The 23,541-nt window shown below is 51.9% G+C and overlaps 3 protein-coding genes across 6 annotated transcripts in view; 2 read left to right on the top strand and 1 right to left on the bottom strand.

Annotated features, from left to right (window-relative positions):
- The window catches only part of LOC112985425 (diacylglycerol O-acyltransferase 1-like), a 29,761-nt gene extending 27,145 nt beyond the window's left edge, over window positions 1-2,616 (top strand). Inside the window, exons 17-18 of the mRNA XM_026104033.2 lie at window positions 1,007-1,069; window positions 2,068-2,616. Coding sequence (XP_025959818.2) covers window positions 1,007-1,069; window positions 2,068-2,235 — 231 coding nt within the window. The 3' untranslated portion in view covers window positions 2,236-2,616. The remainder of the gene's footprint in view (window positions 1-1,006; window positions 1,070-2,067) is intronic.
- Window positions 2,617-9,208: 6,592 nt separating this feature from the next.
- Window positions 9,209-12,396, top strand: PRSS54 (serine protease 54). The gene is made up of 5 exons (XM_026104060.2): window positions 9,209-9,254; window positions 9,601-9,772; window positions 10,646-10,902; window positions 11,124-11,254; window positions 11,917-12,396. Exons 1-5 carry the CDS (start codon window positions 9,209-9,211, stop codon window positions 12,394-12,396), a joined length of 1,086 nt encoding a protein of 361 aa, XP_025959845.2.
- A 383-nt stretch (window positions 12,397-12,779) lies between these two features.
- CFAP263 (cilia and flagella associated protein 263) lies at window positions 12,780-21,399 on the bottom strand. 4 transcript variants are annotated; one of them, XM_026104009.2, is made up of 9 exons: window positions 21,250-21,399; window positions 20,362-20,488; window positions 18,675-18,836; window positions 17,474-17,629; window positions 16,931-17,011; window positions 16,222-16,377; window positions 15,182-15,289; window positions 14,450-14,605; window positions 12,780-12,996 (listed from the first exon to the last, which is right to left on the bottom strand). In XM_026104009.2, exons 1-9 carry the CDS (start codon window positions 21,339-21,341, stop codon window positions 12,934-12,936), a joined length of 1,101 nt encoding a protein of 366 aa, XP_025959794.2. In that variant the 5' UTR covers window positions 21,342-21,399; the 3' UTR covers window positions 12,780-12,933. The 4 variants fall into 4 exon arrangements, with proteins under 4 accessions (XP_025959794.2, XP_064375461.1, XP_064375462.1 ...); XM_064519391.1 differs by having other exon boundaries at window positions 14,529-14,605; XM_064519392.1 differs by lacking the exon at window positions 21,250-21,399 and adding an exon at window positions 20,841-20,964.
- Window positions 21,400-23,541: the final 2,142 nt, after the last annotated feature.

The following is a 23,541-nucleotide window of genomic DNA, read 5'->3' as shown; positions in this document are numbered from 1 at the left end:
CATTGCAGAATAACACTCGAGCTTCACAAACTGATTAGATTAGCACCTCAGCATGCTTGTATTAGCAGTGCTGAGTGGTTGGGTCACCACTGCATTACTAGCTTGAGTGCATGCAGTTCTTGACCTTCCATCTGCCCTTGCTGTCAATCTGCTAGCTTGAGCTCGGAGTAAACCTTGGGTCAAGCTAGAAATTTCAATGGTTAGGGGAGGCACCTCCAGCTGACCTTTGAAGAAAAGCTTTTAGTTTCCCAGGACATAGGAAACAGTGGCTGCAAAACAGCGTGGGGTCAGTTGAAAGGGGAGCATGTCTGGGAGTATGTCAGTCATTCATGTCTCCAGGCATCCTGCAGGTTTGGAGATGGTAGAAGAGCCTATTTCCCACAGAGATTGGGGGTATATCACCCAAGCAAATTTAGGAGCCTCTCTTGTCCTCAGATCCCTGATGCAGGGTAGCTGGGCATAGCCAAGGATGGAGGCAGACACTGGAAGAGCCATCAGTCTGTATGGCATCTCGTCCTCTCAGGACAGCAGGCTTTGTAGCAGAGAATATACCATCACTTAGTGCCAAGAACATTACTTTGTGCCTTCCAGCCATTGCTATGGGGAACCTCTGAGAAGCTAGTGGGCCCCCATCCAAAGCAGGGACTGGAGCATCGATACGCTCCTGGTTCTTGCCATTTAGATGCCAAAGTGAGGTTATGTTAGATGAACAAAGCTCACACTTAGGATAGAAATCCTGGCTGTCCTGCTCTGTTTTGCTCCACTCCCCAGGAATAGTGCCATGGGCCGGTGGCTTGTCAGAAGCTGTGAATCTCAAGGCTTCCTTTCCCCTTTTGAATTCCTTTGAGCTTAAGTTTCACTCCTATATAAAGAAAAACTGTCAATGAAGTCTCACCAGCACTGGGCCCTTCCTGCTCCACTACCCCTCACTTATTGTACAGAGCAAAATGCAAGACACGACCACACAGGAAAGTGCATGTCAGACTCTTCATCTTGTCTTTTCCAGTATGTAATCGCCATCCCACTGAAGATGTTCCGGTTTTGGATGTTTATTGCTGTGCTATCTCAGGTATGGGGAGACAATGACACTAAAATGAAAAATCTTCTGGCAGACCTCAATCTGTTACGGCACTGATCACAAGACTCTTGGTACTGTTATTTTAATGATATTTAACAAGTAAGGCACAAAGATTGTAGTTTTAAGCTAGTAGTTAAAACCATCAATTTTGACTTTCTGGCTTGTGTAAGACAGGCAAGACTGTAAATGATGGGCTTCGAAATGGAGCACTCCATGGCAATATAATTCCTGGTGGGTAGTGAAGAGCCTCCTTCATTTCTATCTCAGAAAAAAGCCATGCATCCAGACTCCTTTGTTTGTAAGTCCATCAAGAAAACACATCCTCATTATTTGGGGGTTTTGCGTACTGTCTAGAACCACTAGAGAGGTGAGAAACTTCCCCCCCCCCCCCATCTTTGAGTGACTTATGCCTGAACTTCTTTGTCAAATCTTTCTCAGCAAATGAGAAGAGAGCCCAAAGGGTTTTGTAACCAGCCTGGTGAGGATGGACTAGGCCACCCGATCTGCACTGTCTGCCACTAATTTGAAAGCTTTTGAGTGTTATTAGGGGGCAGATTTCTTCAGTGTAATGGTCTAACACTGATGGTTTCTGGATGCAAAACATGTTGCCTTCTCAAATCCTTTCCATCTAATCTCTTTCAGCCTTTAAAAATCATTTCAAAATCTTTCCCTTCCTATGGTGTCTGTAAGTTTGGCAACTCTTGGCTCTGCAGATATGACCCTTTCTTTCTCTTTCTGTGCTAGCGTACTAAGATTTTAGCAGGTGGTCCCATTAATGATTTTTTTAATTGTTTTATTATGAAGTGCAAAGGCCTGGAGCCCTTTGGCAAGGGCACCCTTTAGAAATAAATTGAGTCATCATCCTTATAATAGAAAAACAAATTCAGTATGGATCTGTCCTCTAGTTAAGGGCACACACATCCCTTAGAGAATGGTATGAATGACCAGCCAGACTTTTACTAGTGACCGCTGCTTGCTTTTCCCTGCAGGTCCCACTGTCTTGCCTGTTGAAATGGCTTTTTGGTGACGGCTACGGTAATGTCCTCATGTGGATCAGCCTGCTCCTGGGGCCCCCTCTCATGGTGCTGCTGTACTTCCATGACTATTACATCCTCCACTACCGGAAGGGCTCAACTTGGAGACACTTTTCCTTCTGACCTGCCCAGAACCTGGTTGCCTTGTACTTTCTGTCTTCCTTTCTACACAGCAGGTGTAACAAAACATACCTTGAGATACAACCCCAAGTTTGAAGTACCCTCATCTTTAATATGGAAGGATCTACCTAGGATGTAAAACTCCATCTGGCTGCAGAGCTAAAGACAGGGAATTGCAGGCTGATCTCTGTCCATATTGAAGATGAGTGAGCAGAGCAGAGTTGTGAGAGTTACAAGGATCCTTGCATTTAGTCACCTCTCATGTAAAAGTTTTTTCTCTGCACAAGGTCCCTGGGCAATTGAGAAACAGCTCTTCCATTGAAAATTCTGCTGAATATAAATACAAGCTGTAACAAGTGCTTCTTCTTATTATTAAAATATTGCTGTTTGTTACAACATCTTGCCTGAAGAGCTGATTTTAAAAATCAATTAAACAAATACAGTTTTCTCCCCTTTTTCCCCCCACCGATTTAAGTGGTATAATTGGGTTAATGAGGAGATAATGTCAATAGAACAGAAGGCTATCACGGGAGAACGCTCTCCCACTGTTTGAAAAATGCTAAGGTGAAGCAAAGACATTTCTGCTCCCAGCAGGAAACTCTGGTGTTTATTAACATCTCTCCTTTCCTTTTATCCCAAGTGACTGCTGTCTACCAGGTATAATCATTTGGGCTGGTTCTGCCACCCTCACAGATGTTGAATATTTCCTCTAGTCCCTAAGCAGTCCCATTAAAGCCAGCAGGACTGCTGGCAGAATACCATCGACTAGTGTAATTAAGGGTGGCAGAATTGGGGCTCTAATGAGCAGTAGGAGAGTGGCTGTGGCTAATGAATGCCCAGCTGCTCCCTGCCTGCCAGCTCATCTCCCGAGGCCGTGTGCCTCACCCTTCCCATGCAGAAGGACAGCCAGGCCGCAGCTCAGCGATGGGAAGTTACAGCAGCAATAACGCTGCTTCCAAAGCCCTTGAGCCACACTGTCACTAGACATCCTAGATTGCCAAACTGTGGCTTCAAGCCTCCTATAGCCAGCCCTATGGGCCCATGCTGCCACAGCTCAGGGAAACAAGCAGCATTTGCAGGAACCAGGACGCAGCGGCTGACTGCAGTGCAAGAAAGGCCCCTCCTGGGAAGCATGTGAAGCGTGTGCTTGAGCACATCCTGAACAAGGCACAGCTATTTTACCACCTCCTCTCCTCATCCAGTGCTCTCTATGTCCACCAGCACAGATGCCTTCAGCTTCTGGCAACTCTCTTAAAATTGGCATGCAAGTTGACTATGAGAAGGGTTGAGCCCCTACATTAGAAGGATGAGATTTGCTCTGGATGGGAGTCCCCAAGGGAAGGGACTGCCTGTTTTCCATGCATTTGCATGGCTTCTTACTCCTGCCTGGTGCTTTTTAGCCATATTGTAAATAAACACAAGAGGAACAGTGCAGTTGGGGCTGAGGTTGTCCACCCCACCTAAATTTAATAGCATCTTCAACCTAATTGCACCTTTGCCATGCTGGAGAGGGATACAGACAATTGCAGGAGGTGACTCAAGTCCCAGGGGTGGATTTACCCCTGGGGGCTACCTGTTTCTTTGGGGACTCCAGGGTGATCAGGCTGCTAGCCTGGATGCTAGTTCAGTACTCCAAGTTAAATGGGAGGAAGCCAAGTTGAATGATGTGCCTGAATGAGGCACTCAGTAAGCCATGAGTGCTGTTAGTGCCAGTTCTGGATCGTTTAATTTGGCTGTGCCAGCACTGACTGCTGTAATTACTGCCTCTGGAGATGAGCAGGACTGAGAGTGCCGACAGCCACGTAGACACAGTGCTGCCCACAGCCATCTTCATCTGCTTGGATAAGTGCTGTAAATTAGGAGCCGATCACTTCATGTCTCGCATGCACTACCTCAGCTGCTGGCTGGCCTGAGCTGGGATCCTTGGAAGCATCTCCCGGCAGGCAAGCACCCAAGGGTGGCCCAGTACTGACAGCTCCAGCACTGGCCTCTGCCATCTCACTGTTCTCATCACACACCAGCCTGAGCGAAGCAAGGTAGACCAAGAGACGAACCGTGCATCTCACTGTGAAGGCCAAATTCAGTGCAGCTTTGAGAAGCGCTGAGCTCCAGCCTGGCTGAGATTGGCTGCAGTGGGGAAAGGCCAGTGCAGCACATCTTTCAAAGTCAGCCTAGGCTCATTAAAGCAAAGCCACTGCTGCAGCTCTGCAGGCAGCAGGGCTGAGCATCTCCCAGAGAGGACTTTGCAGACGGTAAAAATGTGAAGGAGCTCTTTCACCTGATGTGCTGGCCTGGGCCGATCCCTTAGGCTGATTTGGGAGTTCTAGCAGGTCTGTCGCCAGCCTTCACAGGCAACACTTTCAGCAAAACCTGCAATGGTTAGAGTTCGCTATATGCTTCAGTATCACACGAACAAGATCCTCGAACACGTACGATCAAAAGCTTCTGAAACATTGCAGCCTCTAATAATGTAGCTCACCCTTGCTGGTGATGGATCTGTGGTCTGTTGAATGATCTGGCCACGCGCAGTCTCATCTGTGTTGAGCAGATAACACTGAGGTGATGCAGCTTTAGGCTTGGACACTGCTTGCAGAAGGGTGGCTGATACCTCACCTGGCATAAAGCCTCCCAATGAAACATTAACCCACCAATATGCCTAAGCAAATCTGAGCCAGCACAGTGAGTTTATACTGGATCAGCGCTTTGCACCATTGTTATAATGTTGAGCCTCATTATACACCTCCTCATCTGCCTTCCATTTCTCTTACATTGTCCCTCTTTTTTTTTTTTTTTTTTTTTTTTTTTTTTTTGCTATATCATGTTCTTGTGGGGAGGAAAGGATATCATAGGGGACAGGACTGGAAGGGATCTTAAGGATCCATGGCCTCCAGTGTCCTTCAAAAGGTATTGATCCAATGCACAAAAAGTCTCATGACCATCTCTGTGCCCTTGCCATCGTCAGTCTGCTCCCTCCAAACTCCGTAAAGGTCAAGTAGCTCCGCTGAGCTGCAGCAGCCCATGCGCCACGGCCTTGTGTGTCATGGCATGGGGAGCAGTGCCCTGCCAAGGCTGCTACAGGCAACACCTGCATGGAGTGTCCATGCATGCTTTGATAAGGAAGCAAAGTTGCCACCCAGAGATGTTTTCAAGCCATGGAGCTGGCTAAACAAGCTGTGTACCAGAGCTCCTGAGTGATAGCTGTCCATTCCTGGAGTCATACATTGCTGGCCACACAGTCCCAGGTCACCTTCTTTGAGGAAGGCAAACATCATCGTCTCTAGATGTTAGAGATGTTCCTCACTGGTGTTCTCTACCTATAGAACCATGTCAATTGAGAGGAACATGCTGGGGAACTCATTCTGCCTTGTGTCCTGCTGCATGACCTGTCCATACCATGCATGCCTTCTCCATGGGAGCCTCCACTGTGGCCAAAGCCTTCAGCACAGAACCAAACCATCCATCACAGCACTAAAAATCTTAAGGGTTTACTCATAAATGGTTCACATCTGCCTTTGAGATAGATGTTTGAAGGCAGCAGTGGCTAAAAGCTGTTTTCCCGTACAGTTCCTCGGCAATCCCTGTGGAAACTGCAGGAGTGAGGTATATCCAGCCACGCATGATTTTTGGTCTTTGCTTCCTAACCAAGTAGGCTTTAAACCAGGAAGCTTCCAGGAAAACCGAATCCTTCTGAAAGTCACTGAGTGACACATACCCACCTGCCCTGCTGAAGACAAGGTGCATCATTCCTGCAGGGCATCCAGCTGGAAGGGGCTGCCACCAAGCTGCAGCCTTCCCTGCCAAGCTGGGAATGAGGGTCTCAGTGCTAAGGCCAGCAGCGAGGGGAGCATCGCGGTCTGGAAACACAAAAGGAGAAAGACAAGACACTGAGGAGATGATTTAAGAGTCAGGGCACAGCCATGTCACTGCACGATGGGAAACAAGGTTCGGGGCTGGAATCAGTTCTCAGACATCTCCCTGTGTTTTGATGTTGAAAGCTTTAATTAAAGTGCTTGCAGTGTGGTAACTATGACACAGCCTTTGTTTTCCTAGGTGGAAAACTCAATGGACATGTCTCCGAAGCTGCTAAGGTTGTGCTACATGGACAGGTTTGGCTGTGTTAATGTTCTACTGCGGTCAATAGATTTTTATCAGATGTTTTTACTTGTTATATTTTTTCTTGGCACTAGAATAAAAGTGATGGAGCTCCAGAAGACAGGCAGCCAAGGAGAGCACTTGTCTGGCTGGATCCACACAGACCTCCGCTCCTGCACAAGGAAGGCTTTGTGCAGGCTCACAAAAATCACCGTGTTCAGCTCCATGTGGGCAGAGCCGGAGGCAGGCTTCGGGCTTTTCTCCGTGCACGGTCAGGCCGGCTTCGTTAACCATGGAGTTTAAAATTTGTTAGTTCACAGGCTGCAGGCAGGCTGCCATGGTTCGTCTCAAGAGAGGTGCCCATCTCCCAGCAGCAGCAACAAGGAGGTGGCTGGTCCTTGGGTGAAGGAAGATGCTCAAGTGGGTCTGGGCAAGGGTCTAGCGCTGCCCGTGGGGACTGCTGCAGGAATTGTGCTTCTTTGGCAGACCTACGCAGAGATCTGAAAAGCTAGAAGGAACCGGTGTCCCCAGCCCGGCCGACGCGGTGGACCCTGGACCAGAACCGTGTGGGCTGTGCTTCCAGAGGGACTGGTCTTGGTTCCTGTAGTGGTCTCAGGCAGGTTGGCTTTGATCCCTGCAGATCCAAATAACGCCAAATAACTCAAGCCACTCTCACAGCAAGTCGGGAGAGGGCATCGATGGGTCAGTGGAGTGGCTGCCAAGAACTTTAGGCTCAGTTGGTGTCAGCACCGGGTACAAGTGTGATCTTTGGAAAAATTCTGCTTGCAGTGGCACCGGCGTCATGCTGGAATAACCCTGCTGGCGCCTGAAGACCAGACCCACAGCAGCACCCCTCTCGGGGAATGCAGGGTGAAAATCACTTCTTAAAAATATTTTTCTCATCTCTTGCAGATTAAGTGGTCCTTTTTGGCACAAATGGGCTGCAAATGGGCCTGTGGATCATCAGCTGCCTCCCAGCTGATTTCCAAGGCATTTCAAACACAACATCACAAGGGCCAGGGATAATACACACGAAAGGCCCTTATCAGTGGGGCAGATAAGCACTAACAGAGTGGAGAATGCTGAATTTCTTACATGCAGGACCAACTATAGCCAGGGAGAGGAAAACAACCGTTCCCTTTGTAAGGCTTCCCTGGAGGGCTCCTGCCCCAAGCAGGACACAGCATAGACCCTGCCCCCAGCTAATTCTGCATGCAGGAAATGTATATTCAAAGACAGAGAAGAAATCAGTTCAGCTGACACTGCCCCATCTACATGAAGGTTAAACAAGCTTTTGGAGCTGTAATTTCCCCCATGCATGTTGTGTAGCCTTCTCCCAGCATCATTGTTCTTCCATTTGGCCATGCTTGTCCCCAGTATTGCAAAGTGCATCCAAAGCAGTGGCCTGGGTGTGCATACCCACAGCCGCTATGTGCCTTGCTGGGGAGAAAAGATGCCCGTGGATAACCTACACGTCAGCCCTCGGGGAGCCCCCTGCCATGGAGAGGGCTCTTGCTGGCTGCTCTGGAGCTGCCTTTGCCGAGGCAGGTGAGGAGGACATGCCTTGCTTCTTTGTGTTTTCCTGGGCCCAGTGCCTTTGCTTTCTTTCCTCTCTTGGCTCCTCCTTCCCAAGCTCCTTTCATCAAGGGTCCCGTGGTCATTAATTAATGCCTACAAGCGCTATCGTCATTTCTCTTCCTTAATGGTTTTATCTTCCTCTACAGAAGGGAGGAGCTTGCGTGTCCCTCACATCTCCCCACCTTCTCCATCCTGCTCTCCAAAGTCTGGCTTCTCAGGAGCCGGGAAGGGATTTCCCATCCTCACCAGTACACTGCCTGCCACCCTTGCTGTGCTGCAGCCTGGGCGCGCACGCTCACGGGAGCGCCTGGCCGCTGTAGCCTGGCTGTGTCCCTACACCAGCTCCTGCTGCCCTGCAGCTTCCCTAAACTCCCTCAGCATTTTGGAGTCCATCATAAACCCCCTTCCACAGCACCGGGGCTCCCTCCCGCTCTCGCTGCCCTTGCCTCTCCCTGCGGGCCGGACCAGTGTGGCCAGAGGCCCCGATGGGTGGCCGTGCTGCGAGGAAGCTCCCAGGCAGGATGAGCTCTCCTTGGGAGACACCACCTAGCTGCACCCCTGGGGCAGGAGCTGGGGATCAAAGATCGCTTTCGTGCACACACACATGCACCATGAGAGCCTCTGCCAGGCACCTTCTCGGGGCACTTGCGCCTCAGGGAGATTCCCCCTTCCACACAGGTGGCGATCCCAGCATCTGACCCCTCTGCTCCCAGCATCGCCATGTCTTCCCCCCCTGCAGCAGCTTTCAGGGAATCTCTCCCCCTCTGAACCTGCAAAGCAAGCTGTGGACCACCGCTGCTGCCCGGCCTCCCATCGGCAGGCTGCCGGGTCCCGCGAGCTGCCGTGGCGACGCTGAGCTAACAGAGCGGATTGTGCCCATGTTCTGCTGCCTCCGGGAGCGGGGCCTTGGCAGCCATCGGCTGGCGAGATGCTGCTTGGCACAGCCATGGAGAGGCGTTGGGGCACCGAGCAGGGGGGGGACGTGGAGCAGGCCGGAGCCTGGCAGGGTGGTGATGGAGCAGGCAGAGCTCAGCAGGATGAGGGCCAGGGAGAAGGGCTGGGAGCCGAGGAGCTGCAAAAGGGCCTCCCCAGCTCCCCGCCTGCTGCCCGGCCCCAGCCAGTGCCTGGGTGCAGGGCCCGAGTGCTGGAGATGGGAAACGGCCTTGCATCCTCAGCAGGGGCACGAAGAGCCCCTGGGGGCAGGCTGCGGCCAGGCACCCGGAGCACCGTCTCCCCCTCTCCCGGCGGATGGGGAGGGAAGAGGGGCCCTGTCCACATGGCCCCAGCTCCTTGCCGGGCTGGGGCCATGCGAGGCCTCGTGTTGCTGTGTCTGTCCCAGTCGGCCGTGGCAGGTGAGTGAAGCAGCATGATCTGATCCTTGTGTACTTCAAGCTGTGCCATCGGATCGGCCCCACTGGTGACTGAGTGCGGGTGCTGCTGGCATCAGTCACGGGCAGGGTCAGCATTTGGGACAGCCATGGCCAGGTGGATGGAGCTGCTGGAGGGACCGGCGTGTGTCTCCGCAGCTTGCCACTGCCAAGGAGGAGAGAGGAAGGGAAATGAAAAAGGAGTCGTGCAGAGAGAGGGGGAAGTAGAGGCAGCCTAGAGGACAAGAGGGAATCAGAGTGAAGAGAGGTGACATCAGGAGAGGTGCAGGACCATGCACACCCAGCAACTTGCCCCGCATTTGCGCTGCAGCCTGTGGGATCCAGGCCACCAGGTCCCCCTCGAGATCAACGCAGGAGTTTGCTGCTGTGGCCCAGTTCCCGTGGGTGGTGGCACTCCAGGACCCACAGCACAACCATCTGGCCTTCGGCTCCATCCTGAGCAAGCACTGGCTCCTCAGCGCTGCGTCCTGGCTGCAGAGCAGGTCTGTGCCCTGGCACCCCGCTCCAGAGGCTAAGGGGATCTGCACCCCTCCCAGGCAAGGCTCAGGGATTTGCAGGGGATAAAACCACCTCTACTCAGGAAGGGTTTGCCACTGCAAAGAAGGCAGCAGCTGGAAGAACTGCCCTGAAATCGGAGCCAGGGCACAGTTTGAACCAGGCTTTTTCTTCCATCCAGGATCTCCCCAGCTCCTGCTTTGCTAGGTCCATCAGCAGGTCTTTTTGTAGGTGGTTTGGGAGCAGCCCTCCCTGTTTCGCCTGCTCTCCTTTCCATTACTTCCAGCCGAGGCAAGGAAAAGCCTCCCCTAGCAGTTCCTCCTTGGCTGCCTCCTCCACAAACAAGGCTGCCAGACGACTGCCCATCCAAGGCCTAGTGTGTCCCTTCCCTGAAGGTGACAGAGAAAGCAGCTGCAAGTGGTCCCCAAGCGCTTGGGGGTCCCACATCCCTCCTGTGCACAGGGCTCATGATTCCCACTCCCCTCCCCCCCCCCCCCAAAAAATCGTTCCCCTCTCCAGTGGCTAGGAGAGGAGCTGAAAAAGGGCTGTCAGGAATGTGCCGGGTACCCCCCTCTGGGAGGTCACCTGGGCCCTGGGCACAGGGACAGGACTGTCACACTAGGGCCTGCTCCAGCCATATGGCATCAACACAGCCAGTGCCAAAGCTGGCTCCCTCACCCAGACCAGTGCCCCAAATCCTCCCCATGCCCTCAGGCCCTGCTTCATGCAATATATCCAAGCCTGTGGCATCACTCTGCAGAAACACTGCTCCAGTCAGCAGTTGCTGGTCATCCCTCTACCATGATCCACAAAGACAGGTGAGCTGTAGCCTTTGCCTCCCCTCCTGGCCACCTCTGCAGGCAGCAGGTGATGGCCGTGGTTGGGCTAAGTGACATGAAGAGACGATGGGAGGATCAGCCCCAGTACTGGATCAGCTCCATCATCCCCCATGAGGACTTCGACAAGATCATGCTCTACAATAACATAGCTCTGCTCAGGACAGCCACCCCGCTAGAGTTCAACGACACCGTTCAGCCCATCTGCTTCCCCCAGAGGAGCCTTTCTAAGTCGGACCTCATGAACTGCTGGGTCTCAGGCTGGCTCCAGCCCACAGCAGGTAACCCCCCTGGTCCTGCAGCAAGCAGAGCTCCCACCCAACAGGGTGGATAGCCGCCTCTCCGCCCCTTCCTCCAGCAACCCTGATGGGAGGGAAGGGGACAGAGCTCCTCTTTGCTCCATGTGTATCGGGAAGAAGAAACACCAGCCAGTTGCCCATTCCTGTTTTCTGGAGGTGAGGGGCTGCCCAGGGCAAAGGGCTGATTGGGGTCTCTTGGCCAGACAGGGGGAAGTGCTGCGGTGGCTTTCTGAGGATGATCACCGTGGTGGATGTGGATCCCTGCCCACTGAAAAGGATCACTACAACCGAGTGCTGCAGCCACAGGGACTCCGATAATGTGACAGGCTGTTTGGTAAGGGACATGCAGCGCCGACCCAAACTGGGTGGACATCTAGCCAAACCACTTCTTCCCCTGTTCTTCCTCATTCTGCACAGCTCTGACTCAAGGCTGGGAGAACAGCCAAAACACTTGTTGGGTCTCTTCTGCGCAATCCCTACAGGAAAAGATCCCTTCAGCACAGCTTGCAAATAGCAGGCGTGGGAGACTGTGCCTAAATGTGCGACATCCGTCTCCCTGCAGGCTGTGGGAAAACCATCTCCCTGTAGGCTGCAGGGTGCTGCTCTGGTCTCTGAGCCTCTCTCGCCACCAAGGCCACGTGGCTTATCTCCAAGGGCCCTTTGACATGGCCAGTGCCAGGGAGCATCTCGCTTGATCCTTGGAAGGCAAACAGACAGGATTCCTTGTGGCATGTACAGAGAGGTCAGGCATGGGGCTAGGCTGACGGCTGGGGGCTTGTGGATTCCCCAAGAGTCTGGTTGCTTCATCTGGGGCACCCAGGGATGCCCAAAGCCAGCCAGTCCCTCAATCAGTGGTGCTTGCTGTCAGCGATGATAAAGGAAGGAACTGATGTGACTTGCCCTTCTTTAACTCCGGTGAAGTCCTCCAGGTGCAAGAACAATGGCAGGAGAGAAATTGGGCTGTGGTGATATAACCCTGCTTTTTGTCTCTCAAAGGGCGACCCAGGCAACCCCGTCATGTGCCAGATTAAGGGTACTGAGAAATGGGTCCTGAAAGGAGTGCTCAGTGAAGGTGGCGTGAGATGCTATGGGCCATTCCTGTACACGATAGTGTCCTACTACAGCGACTGGATCTTGGCCACCACAGAAAGGGCAGGAGCCCCTGTGTTCCCCACACTGGTCAGAGCGAGAGCTGTTCTGCAGGCTCTACCTGAAGACTGGGAAGAGGCTTTCAAATCAGTAGTGAGAGTATTTCAGGAAGATGGTTCCAACCTCAAGCAGGAAAAGACTCACCTGAACTCATCTGAGGATGGGCCAGGCAGGGCCAGAACCCACAAAGGACCAGAGCACTATGACTGCTACAGGGGAGAAAAACTTCCCATCTCCAATGGACATTCATACCAGCCCCAGGTGCTTGGGGAAATGATTGCTGTTCCTCTCTTGCTGTTTTGTTATTTTATATGTTATTTTACATGAGGCTTCCTTGTGCAATTGAAAAGCCTTCTTGGTTCACACACGTCATGTTGAAATGACCTGCCCTCTATACTCACACTGCTCTGCCCTCCTCTACTGCGGGAGCATGCTCTGAGCTATTAAACTCTAAAGTCCTCCAAAGAATCTCTTCTGGTTCCTCCTGCATTAAGTGATCACCAGGGCTGGCCCAGAGAGAAAGGACAGCTCCTGTAAACATGTCAGATTTGATGACCAGAGAATAGCTGCTTGTAGTGATAGAGAGAGGGAGGGAGGGAGCATCCAGAGCACAGCTGACTTTGACCTAGCAGGGCCTGCAAAGAGGCCAGGCAATAGTGCCTGATGGCAGCTGGCATATGTTGGGACTTGACACAAGAGATGGCCTCACAACAGAGCTATGGGTTTCTTTATCATTTCATGCACAAATGGTTTCATCTCATTGCAGCTGGCAGCATGTTACATTTACCCACTTGACAGCAAACTCCGCGACAGGGTGGGCTCTTCCTGCAGCTTCCACTGCCTGTCTTGCAGCGTCAGACCAGTCTAGCACTGGTTACTAGTCATCTTGACTCGGTTCCATGCTCTGCGGTAGCTTTGCAAGGACATCTGCAAGAGAAGAAAGCAGAAGGGCCTTAACATGTTCAGACAGAAGTAATATGATGCAGAGGAAGCTTCTAGGTAGGAATCTAGCCTGGCCTGAACTGCTATATTCCATGTCCCTTCACTCCCCTGTGCTCCTATCTGAGATCGGTGCTCACTACAGCACACTGACAGGAGCTCCTGCAGTTTTAATGCAACTTCATTCTCTCCTCTGAATGCTATGGGAAGCCTGCAGACCCTGCAAAACGGCAGTGTGTGGAAACCCACAGTCACTTGCACAGCGGTAGGGGTGTTCAACATGTTCTGCTATGGAGGGGTTGGCTGAAGACAACAAGATGCAGCTGAATGGTACCATTCCTGTTACTCCAGGGATGACAACAGGGTCCTTCTTTTGCTTTTCTGTTCTCAAGCACCCAGAGGCTCACGGGACTTGGCACTGCCATATGGGCAGTGCATAAGTCAGTGCCCAGGTTTTGCGGCTCTGCCAGGCAGATATGTTAGATGCAAGGGGAGCAGCTGGGTAAGAAGGGATCTGCAACAACAGTCCTGTGGCCAAGCTCCCTGCAAGCACTGGGGTAGCCACAGTCAGACCCATGTTTTTGAACTCACAGCACTTGCTCCGATGGTTGGAAGCCCAAATTCACACAGCTCTGACCTCTGTGATAGGCTGGATCCTAACACACACAAGCCCTTTCAGTCATGGACCAGTGTATTGTGGGGCTAAGATGGACACCAGCCCAAAATCTTTCCAATCTCAGCCACAGATAAGCCCATTTCCTTTCACTGACAAGCAGGACATTGAGGCACAGAACAACACTATCCGTCCCAGGAGCTGGCTTTGCCCTAGCGACTTCTCTCTGCACAACACTAGGTACACAGACATCCTGAACTGGGCGGGGATATGGATAGGTCCTGCTATCTCTAGGCTTTGAAAATACATTACAAAGATTAAGAATGTTTGTGAAATACTTTGAGATCATCGAAGAGAACTACAAATGCTGGGAAGCCATCAATTATCAGCAATTAACTGAGGTGGCGGAAAAGGCCCATGCAGGTTACATATGCAGAGCTAGAAATGTATCAGCCCCTGCACATCCCCTTCTCCTTACACACATTACAGGTTTCAGTATAGCAAAAGCCTAATGTTGCTTCCTGTCAAATTACAAACTGTGTCCTTGCCCTGGCTTCCCTTCTGAGTCCAATTGTTAAAATTTCAGCCTCTGCCCTTGGAGTAGGAAGCGATTGTTGCTTTGTAAACAGGAAGCGCCTCCAGCTCTATTATACATCAGTGAAACCACAGCTCAAGATCTCTCACTCGTGCTTCCTGGTGGGTAGAGTGCAACCACCTCAGTCCCTAGGGTGTCTGCAGGTGGGCAGGCACAGATGTGGCCCCACTGGGATCCAACACCCAGCTCTGCACGACCGCAGGCCCACACACACCCAGCCCTGTCTCACTCACCTCAGCGATTGCCACCTTCCTCTCCCAAGCCTTGAGACTGTGTTTGAGGTCAGTAACGGCCATCTTCTCATGCACGTACCTCAGAACAGGGGGAACTCTGTAATCTGAGAGCTGCCTCCGTAGCTTCTTATTCAGGCTCTCAGCTTTGGCTCGTTCCTAGAAGAGGAAAAGGGACAGAGGGCAATGAAATCCCACAGAAACATTCTTCTGCCAGCTGGTGGCCTGTCCTCCAGAGAAGCAGGCTATCAGGATAAACTAAACCCCCAGCACTGGCTGTGTAATTGGGAGGGACAGTCTGATGCATCTACCAGTGCCTCAGGACCTGGCAGCCATAGCTGCTAGGGAGCCCTTTGAACCCACTGCCCAAAGCTGTGGTGTCCCAGCTAGGATGTGTGTCTCCAGACTGGTATGACAGTGGTGCCACTTCTCACTGGAGAGCACACTGTTGATGAAGAGTTCGAGGAAACGACATTTCAAGAAACCAATGGCTGATACCTATGGAGCCGAGGCCAAAATCCACAAAGGGCCCTGTTCTGCAAACTTGCTGACTCTCACTGGCGTAAGCAGAAGCTCCAGGACTTACTCTCAGATCCGTGAAGGTAGGCAGTTATCCAACTCACTGCAGTGCCTCAAATGGAGATTGGTATTCAACGTACCACAAAAAATACCTTAAAAGGGTCCCGTCAAGTGAACTCCCAGGGATTCCCAAACCCTAGAACAGATCCCCTTTACCTCCTCCACCAGAATGGCTTCTCTTTCAATTTTCTGCAGCAGTTCCTTCCTCTGGGAGATGTCTTTCATCAGGCACACCGATGTTTCCATAGCATTCTGCAGCTTCCTCTGGAATACAAGAGCAGGATAGTGTCAACAAGCACAACCACAGCTTTCAGGTAGCTGTGAAACCACCCCTTTGCTTGCTAAGCACAAGCCCTCCTCAGGCTTTATGTCAGCTGATGGTGCAGGAACCCTGCTCCAATCACTGCAGGTAGAGTTGGGCATCTGACTAGCCATGTCCCCTTGGAAAATCTCTCCCTTCTGTTTATCCACAGGTAAGGTATATATCTTGCTGGGCAGCAATCACTTCCCCATCCAGAGCAGCGCGGTCACTGCTGAGGCAGGAAGCTGGAATCAAACTATGGCCAGGACACAGAGAAAAGAGCAAAAGCTGTTAAAATCTTTGGGCATAGAGTGGGGTGTGGGGGAGGGGGTGTTGACCCAATTACCACAGCTACTACTTCAAGCGACCTAGCAGTTACGTCCTCTATGTTACACTGCAGCACAGTCCATAGCACAGCAGCCTAGGTTTAGGACTGATTCAAACAGAAGGTTTCTTCCTGGAGAAGCAAATACTCCCAGCTGAGAAGCACTTTAACTGATATAATCAGAGCCTTAGAAGCATAGCTGCAGCTCATGACATCCTTTCAAATGTCACAGGTTACATAAAAAGGGCTTTTCCTGTGCAGGTCAGCACCAAAGCTCTTTCCAACCAGAATTTTCCCTGGGATGTAAAATAGCCATGTTGCAGAGCATGAGCCCTGTCATCGACCTGCAGTCAAACGTGAATGAGGACACCACTGCTAAGAGAGGGATGTGGGACTCCACGGTGTGTCAAGCAAACCTCCCAACTGAACAGTTAAATCAGTGGAAGGGCAGAGTGCTCTTCGGCATCCTTTGACTGAGAAAGTGAAGCATTCAAGAGCTGTTACTGAGCTCCTGTCTGACTCTTAGAAACTGAAGAAAGGGAAAATGGAGGTGCTGAGAGCTCCACTCACTTTATAGAAGTGGAGGACCTGGACAGTCTTTCCTGAGGTCAGTTTTAGCTGCAGCAGCTCCTTATTCTTCTCATCAATCTTCTCCTGGTACTGCATGTGTCTAATCTGCAGCTGCTCGAAACGGACCTCACGGAGCGTCTCTCCCATCTGCTCTTTCTGCAAACCCCAAGGAAGCACGGCTACAGATTACTGACCACAGTTAAATCCCAAATAAGAGGGCTTTGCTCTGTGGTGAAAGCAGACTTAATGAACAGACTTCAGCCTGGCTGCAAACCTGGGGCTTAGGGAGAAATGTGAGACACAGCATGCTGCTCCCCACGTACTCTGTGTCTTAGCTTAGTGGATCCAAGCAATATAGGCATATTCCCATTGGTCAGGCTTTAGCCATGCCAGCAGCCCTTCCACAGGGAATTGCACTGATTCATCACAGAACTTTTCCAGGGCACAGAGATCGGCCAGATTCCACCCTATGAGACTTCTGGTCTCAGCTCATGCATGCAGAGATGTTGCAGGTCTGAACCTTTCCTGACAGATGACAGCGCCCTTTGGCAAAGGCAGCAAGGCTGGAAGCAAAGGAAGGAGAACAAAGAGGAGGAAGAGGGCCATGCATCTCTGCACAAGGCAGGCCATACATCTCTGCACCAGGCTGTACCCCTCTGCTCTTAAAGGGGCTGTATAGTCCCAGCTTCTCCTCAACTGCCACACGCACCTGCCTGAGCTGTTGCTGCAGCTTTTTCTTGTAACTCTTGAGTGAATCATTTTTCAAACGCAACTTTTCTTTCATCAGATCCTAGAGAAAGACAGCAGATTATAGTGGAACAGCAGAGTCTGGGATCAGAAAGAACACCTGGACCCCTCTCCTTATTGCGCGGCTCCTGTTCATCTCATGCAGCCTTCACACTGCTTCAGCTCTGGCTGAGAAAGGAGCCCTTCTCTCAGTGAGAAATACTGCTCAGCATCAGCGTGCCCCAGACGTGGGAACACTGGCTGTGCAGTTTCCCAAGCTCCACTGAGTTGGAGGGCTGAGCCCTATACGATCTCTACCCACAGCTGTGCTGCAGCTCACCAATCTGATGAGCACCCAAACTAGTCACTGGCTGATAAGTGTGACAAGGGTTGTCCAAACTGACTGGCTAAGATAGGTCTGAAAATTTTATGCAGGCCGTATCTGAGTACAGGAACTAGGATTTTGCATAAATGACATACTTTTCAGATGACAGGCCAGGTTCAAAAATTGCCCTGCTGCACTGACCCTCTGGTGGTTCTTCTCCTCCATGTATCTCAGCAGCTTCTCAGAGGCTACGATACTCCCTTTCTTCTGGGAGATGATACTGATGATGTCTTTTTCAAAGTCACTGATGGCTTTCTTAATATCAGCCCACCAAATATCTGCTTCTTCCATGACTGCCTGTAGAAATGAAGTCACATAGCAGTCAAGAGGTGCCAACTTCCTTTATTCAGAAAGCTTTGGGGGGAGAGAACACTGGAAAGGACCAGGCATACTTTCTGCTAATGTTACTAACATTTCTCCTCTGGGAGCACTAAGTTTCGTACTGTGTAGCTTGGGGCACATAGAATAGTCTTATACAGTACTGTTATTTCATTGACCCCAAAAGAAGAAAAAATATCCCTCATGCCTGAATTTCAAGGCCTGTCACTTTATCTATCCTGAGCTACAGACATCGCTAGTCTGACTAAAACTACAAAAGACAAAAAAGTAGCACTGTTTGTTCACTGCATGTGCCCTGTGGCCACACAAGAGAGACAGGCTGTCTGCTTCCCTGGTTCTGTCTGCTGAATGCTGCATCAGGTGGCCCCAACCAAAAGAAGAGGAAGTTTCTCCTTTCCCAGGAGCTCCTGATCATTTTGGCAAGGAGGAGCTCTTGGCAGACAGCATAGGGCAGGCAGGGATGGAGATACAGCAGCAAGGAGCCTGCAGCAGGAACACAGAGCGGGAAACTTGGAGCACACCCTGAGCAAATCTCAAAGACAGTGGAAAGGCAGACCCTGCACAGAGTCCAATCAAACCAGGAAGCTCTTGAGAGCTGTTAGATTGAAAAATATGTCTGGCAAAAAGGACACACCTTCAAGAAGCAGACAAAAAGGAGATTTTTGCTTTCAAGCATCTATTTCTTCCATCTTACACAGCAGAGCTGAGCTTCTCTTTTTAAAAGTCTTCTAGTCTATTTTTATTAGTTTGTGTCTATATAATAAAATGCAGCTTTAAAGACTGGGAACCTCTCTGTTGGTGTGTCTGCCCTCAAGGAAGGGGTGAGGTGAGGTACTGGCTCCCACCCTCAACTCAGGATTACTCATAGCAGTGCTCTGCTATGAACAGCCTTTGCCAAACAAGTCTGTCTCACTGGCATGAGGGATGGCTTATTGAGAGAGGTGTGAAAAGTAACAAGATTGTTTGACACCTCGGTAATCCTAACATCCCTGGAGAGACATACCTCGAGGTCCTGCAGGGTCTGCTCAGAGTCCTCCTTCAGCCTCTGAATTTCATCCTTCGTCTCTTCCAGCTCCCACTCCACCAGCTCACATTTCTGCTCCACTGTCAGGCCTACAAAATGGTCCGTTGGACCACGCGACTTGGATTTGTACCTGCCACGTGTCTGCAACCACCAAGGAACAATGCAGATGCCATTAGGAAGCCATCACTCGCCAACTGTTACTGTATTTTCATGTATTCAAAAATATAATAATCCCTAGGGTCACACGTTGGAGGGATTCCAGTTTACAGGAAGGACAAGGAGACATCTCCAGAGCAGGGGTAATGCAGGGCCACACCTGAGCTGCCCCCTCTGTCCTCTCATCTACCCAGAAAACCCTCCTACACAAGCACTTTCAATTCAATCCAACAGGCAAATCCAGGGCTACAGGTTAAAGCCAATGCTAGGGCTTTACATGGGCAGGTAAACCATCTCTTTGTAGTGAGGAAGCTAATTAACAGGGACATTATTTACAACTTTCCATGTAGAACAGATGAGATCTCCTACAACTGCCTGGGTGAGACTCACTGAGGAACTGAGCTCACTGCAGCATGAGTAGGCTGGAATTTGCTCCCAGAACTAATACCACTCAGAAGCAATTACAGTCCGTTTGGAGACACAACAAGGCAGGCATTGCTTTGCAGTGAGACTGCTCCCTTTTGGCCAAAGGTAAAGTTCCCAAGGGCTCGGTCTGGGAAAAAATAGAAAGTGGTTACTTTGGACTCAGGCAGCAGCTAAAATCTAGTGCAAGATACTGGCTGAAAGGAGCTCCACCATAAAGGGTCTTAAACTTCTATTCACTGAGTTGCTGGTGAAAAGGTGAAGTTCAGGCCAAGAGGCAAAAATGTGCTCAAAAGTCTGTTCAGGGCTCATCACAAGCTCCAGTGAAAAGGGACAGAGCAACATGCATTCAACAGCGGTAAATGAATGCAAACGCATATAGATCTCAGTCTACGTGGAACTTCCCCAAGAGAGAGAAGAGGGGCAAAGCATCCTTATCACAGATCTGACATGGCCTTGGGCAAGTCTCCTGCTTTCTTTGCATCAGCCTCCCTATTTATTTAACGTCTACTTCAAAATAAGCTCTGTGGGGGTGAACTCATTGGTGTGTGTGTGTGAAGTGTTTCCAGATCTCCCTGGCACTCGCTGTTCAAGAGGACAAAGTGCTGTCATACAGGAAAGAAACAACATCAGCTGAAAGGGGAGAAATCAAAAGGCAGCCTGGCCTTCAGCCTGAATGCAGAAACAGCAAGGGAGCCCAAACTCTTATACCTAGGCCAGCAGCATCTTTTTTCAAGTAGGTGTCTAGGTTAAGTTGTTTATCACTGTGAAGTCTAAGTATAATGTGCGTCAGGGGAGAGATGCACACCTTCCCTGACTGGCAGCATGACTTGTTCTGTTCACTCTGCTTCAAATGGCTGGGGACACATTTCAAGCTGAGAGAGACACTAAGAGGAGCTGATCTGCTGCAATCTATGTGTAGTGCTGCCCTCGAACCTCCTGCCACATAAGCTTTAAGATGGGGGGGTCAAAGAGAGAACGGCAGAAAAAGGAAGGGGAACAGCAATTTGCAGTCCTGTTGGGAGGCAGCGCTGGAAATGCAATTATCTGAAAACTCGCAGCTGCTGCCCTAACTCTGTAACAGTACCTGCATCACCTCCGGGGAGGAGTCACGCGTGTCCGACAGCAGGTGGAGAGACAGGCTTTGCGGCTCCATCTTATGGTACCATTTTTCAAACATTTCCGTCTCGATTCTGAGCATGGCGTTGGCATGGCTGCAAAGAGGCGAGGGTTAGGCACGCTTTGCTTCTCGGGGCTGAGAGCCGGGCTAAGCGCAGGGTCACCACTGCCTGCAGCCAAAGGGTGAAGGCAACGCTGACACAGCCAGATCCATCTCGGGCAAAACAGGCATCCCGAAACGCGCATGAGGGCCCCAGGTCCTCCCTCACCAAACCAGGAGACAGAAAAGGCAGTCAGAGCTTTTCTTCTCCGGCACTGCTTCCGCCAGCTGTGACTGGCACACAGACCCGGTCCGGAGGCACACGGAGTCAGGAGACCCCTTCCAAAAACCCCCAACCCAGTGACCCACCAGGCTCCCACGGCATTTTGGCCCTGTGCGCAGCTCACCCGTCCTGAGGTGCTCCTGGAGACCCAGGATTATCCCCACTGGCCTCGTCTAAGCTGCCCGCGGGCCCGGGAAGTTATTTGGCTGTGCCGGCCGCCCTGGCTCCTCTCCTCCCCAGGAGGTTTCTCCCCCCGCTTTGCACCTCCCTGCACTGGCAGATGGAGTCATCTGACCGGTAAAGGGAAAAAAAGTTGTCAGCAGCTGGCTGCTGCACGGCCCGGGGCTCGGGAGCAAGGCTGCTTCCAGCAAAGCTCCTTCAGCGGAGGTCGGGCCTTCGCAGGAGCCGCGGAGAGGGGGTCGGCAGCGCAGCCCCGGCCCGGCACCCCGGGTGGGCCCCAGCCCCCCCCACCCCCGTGAGCGGGGGGCGCCGTCCCAGGAGGCCCCCCCGGCCCGGTCCCCGCCTGCCAGTACCCAGCGTCCCGCAGCAGGGCCCGGAGCTGCGGCAGCGGCAGCGTCTCCAGGTCCTGGGCCGAGTCCTGGGCCGGGGCCTGGGCCGCCGCCATCGCTGTCTCCTGGCAACGCCGTGCGGGCGGGCGGGTGCGCGTATACACAGACACACGTGCGCACACACGCACACACGCACACACGCACGCACACACACACACACACACACACACACACACACACACAGAGGGACTCTCCCATTCAGCGACACCCCCTCTGCTGGGCCACCTCACTGGTCCCCAGGGCCACCCCGCACCCCGAACCATGGAGGGGACACCAGGCCACCTCTGGTCCCCAGGGCCACCCCGCACTCCGAACCATGGAGGGGACACCAGGCCACCTCACAGGTCCCCAGAGCCACCCTGCACCCTGGACTGTGGAGGGGCTACCGGGCCACCGTGCTGGTCGCCGGGGCCACCCCATGGCGCAGAGGGCGTCCCTGCAATGGGGACCCGCTGCGCGGCTGGCGCCTGTGGGACGACCCTCCCTGCCCTGCGCCTGGGTGCGATGCTCCCCCCTCATGGTTTGGGATCTGCTCCCCGACCCCCGGTGGGGAGGATCTTCAGGGAGGAAAGGATCCCGTGGTTGCCCCATCTCCGCTTGCCCCTGCGGCGCCGGCCGCCTGCTCCCCAGCCCTAGCCGAGGCCCAGCTAATTCTAGCTGAGGGTTTTCTGGGGGGAGGTTAGAGGGGGAGTGGGATGGGGAGAGCAGCTCCTTCCACCTGCAAAAGACCCAGCCAGGTGCCCTGGGAAGGGAACCAGGGTTTTGGGTGCAAATGCATCAGCGTGGTTTTGCGAGAGTTAAACGGGGTGTGTTTGAGATGCTGGAGGTGAAGGTCTGCATCACTCCTATTCTTCTGGGTTTCGTACTTCCAGAAACTCCCAGCTTAAATGTTTCCCTCCACGTTTCTCTCACCAGTGCCTAAGGCTCCTCGTTAGTCAGGGTCTCATTAACCATGTCAGCAAGGGGACTTGCTGATGTGCTTTGGCTTGCTGCCTGAAAGGATCCCGTCCATCAGCTCACCGTCTTGTGCAGGCAAAGCCCGAGGAGGGATACAAGTAATACTGTTCCTCCAGCCCAGGTTTGGGTGTGCGACGGGAATACCCGTACCTGGTTGCAGGCATTCATCTGTGACGCTTTAATCTTGTTTCAGAATTTGCTTTATTTCACTCCTCTTGCATCAGGTGGTAAAACTATGGGAAACTTTAGGACCCGGTCGGGAAAACAGGAGCCCCCACGGGCATGCCTATATTCAGGAGCATTATAAGGGTGTGGAGCATCATGTCTGAGCAACTCTACCGGAAGATCATGAGTCAGATCCAGCTTGTGGTGCGCCAGTGTCCTTTCACTTCCCAACGGCAGCACCGGACGGGGTGCTTGGTCCCAAGGACGTGTATCTCTCTCCCCCAAAATTGGTGACGTAGCCAGTGCCGCAGCCACACAGCTTTTCTGGGGATGAGAGGAGCAAGCCAACCTAGTTATATAACTGGAGGAAAAAATCAATACAGTGGCAATGCCAGTCCTATTTCTGGCCTGTTGACAAAGTTGATTTATTATGTCACGCTCCTGATCTCACTGGGCTTTGCAGAGGAATCTGACAAGGATGCTGCAAATCCACATAATGGCCAGAATATGTCAAAACTCATCTTCAAGACATATCTGAGTCATAATCACATCTGATCCATAGGCAAAGGAACATGCTTCTTGGCTTCATTAGTGCTGCAAGAAGCACAGCACTTGAGGTTCTTCATCACTTATAGGAACTCGGTGCCAAATCGAAATAAAGAGATTTTTGAGATATGTGCTTATAAAACAGAAGGGGAGAGTATATATGCAGCACCACCTTGGTTCATTTCCAGAGGAGGCCCTCCTTGCATGCAGTGACAGGGACCCCCACGGAAAAATTTAACACGGGATCATGAAATTAAAATTGCACTGCTGAAGACCACATAGGCAAGTATTATCCCAGACTGCCAACCTCCACGTGGGCCCGCATCTGAGCAGGGCGAGCCATGTCCCATGCCAGTGGGTGTCCCAGATATTCCCTGGCAGAGGAGCAAAGGCAAGATGCAGGAATGGAAAGGCAAGAACTGGCAATGGTTTTCAGTGACAACCAGAGAAAATGATGGGAAGCTTCAAGTGCTGGCTTATTATTTTATTCCCCACCAGTTGCTTTGCCTGCTGTAGGTGTGCCCGTAGGCTTGTCTTGCTTCCCCCTCATCTTGCAGAGCCCTTTTGGAGATTTTACAAGCCTGCGCT

The sequence above is a fragment of the Dromaius novaehollandiae genome, chromosome 13 (assembly GCF_036370855.1).
Source record: "Dromaius novaehollandiae isolate bDroNov1 chromosome 13, bDroNov1.hap1, whole genome shotgun sequence".
Lineage (NCBI taxonomy): Eukaryota > Metazoa > Chordata > Aves > Casuariiformes > Dromaiidae > Dromaius > Dromaius novaehollandiae.
Note: the sequence above shows the minus strand (reverse complement) of the source record. Positions and strands in the feature narration are given on the sequence as shown.

What these genes read in the sequence shown, in the direction of transcription:
- CFAP263 (XM_026104009.2), bottom strand. Translation starts at nt 21,341, where the DNA reads ATGGCGGCGGCCCAGGCCCCGGCCCAGGACTCGGCCCAGGACCTGGAG. An exon ending in TGCAGCAACAGCTCAGGCAG is followed by an intron (nt 16,378 to 16,930) that starts GTGCGTGTGGCA and finishes TGGGGTTTGCAG; the next exon opens with AAAGAGCAGATGGGAGAGAC. An exon ending in GGAAGGTGGCAATCGCTGAG is followed by an intron (nt 12,997 to 14,449) that starts GTGAGTGAGACA and finishes CTTCTCTTGCAG; the next exon opens with ATGTCCTTGCAAAGCTACCG.
- PRSS54 (XM_026104060.2), top strand. Translation starts at nt 9,209, where the DNA reads ATGCGAGGCCTCGTGTTGCTGTGTCTGTCCCAGTCGGCCGTGGCAG. An exon ending in GTCCCAGTCGGCCGTGGCAG is followed by an intron (nt 9,255 to 9,600) that starts GTGAGTGAAGCA and finishes TTTGCGCTGCAG; the next exon opens with CCTGTGGGATCCAGGCCACC. An exon ending in GCGTCCTGGCTGCAGAGCAG is followed by an intron (nt 9,773 to 10,645) that starts GTCTGTGCCCTG and finishes CCACCTCTGCAG; the next exon opens with GCAGCAGGTGATGGCCGTGG.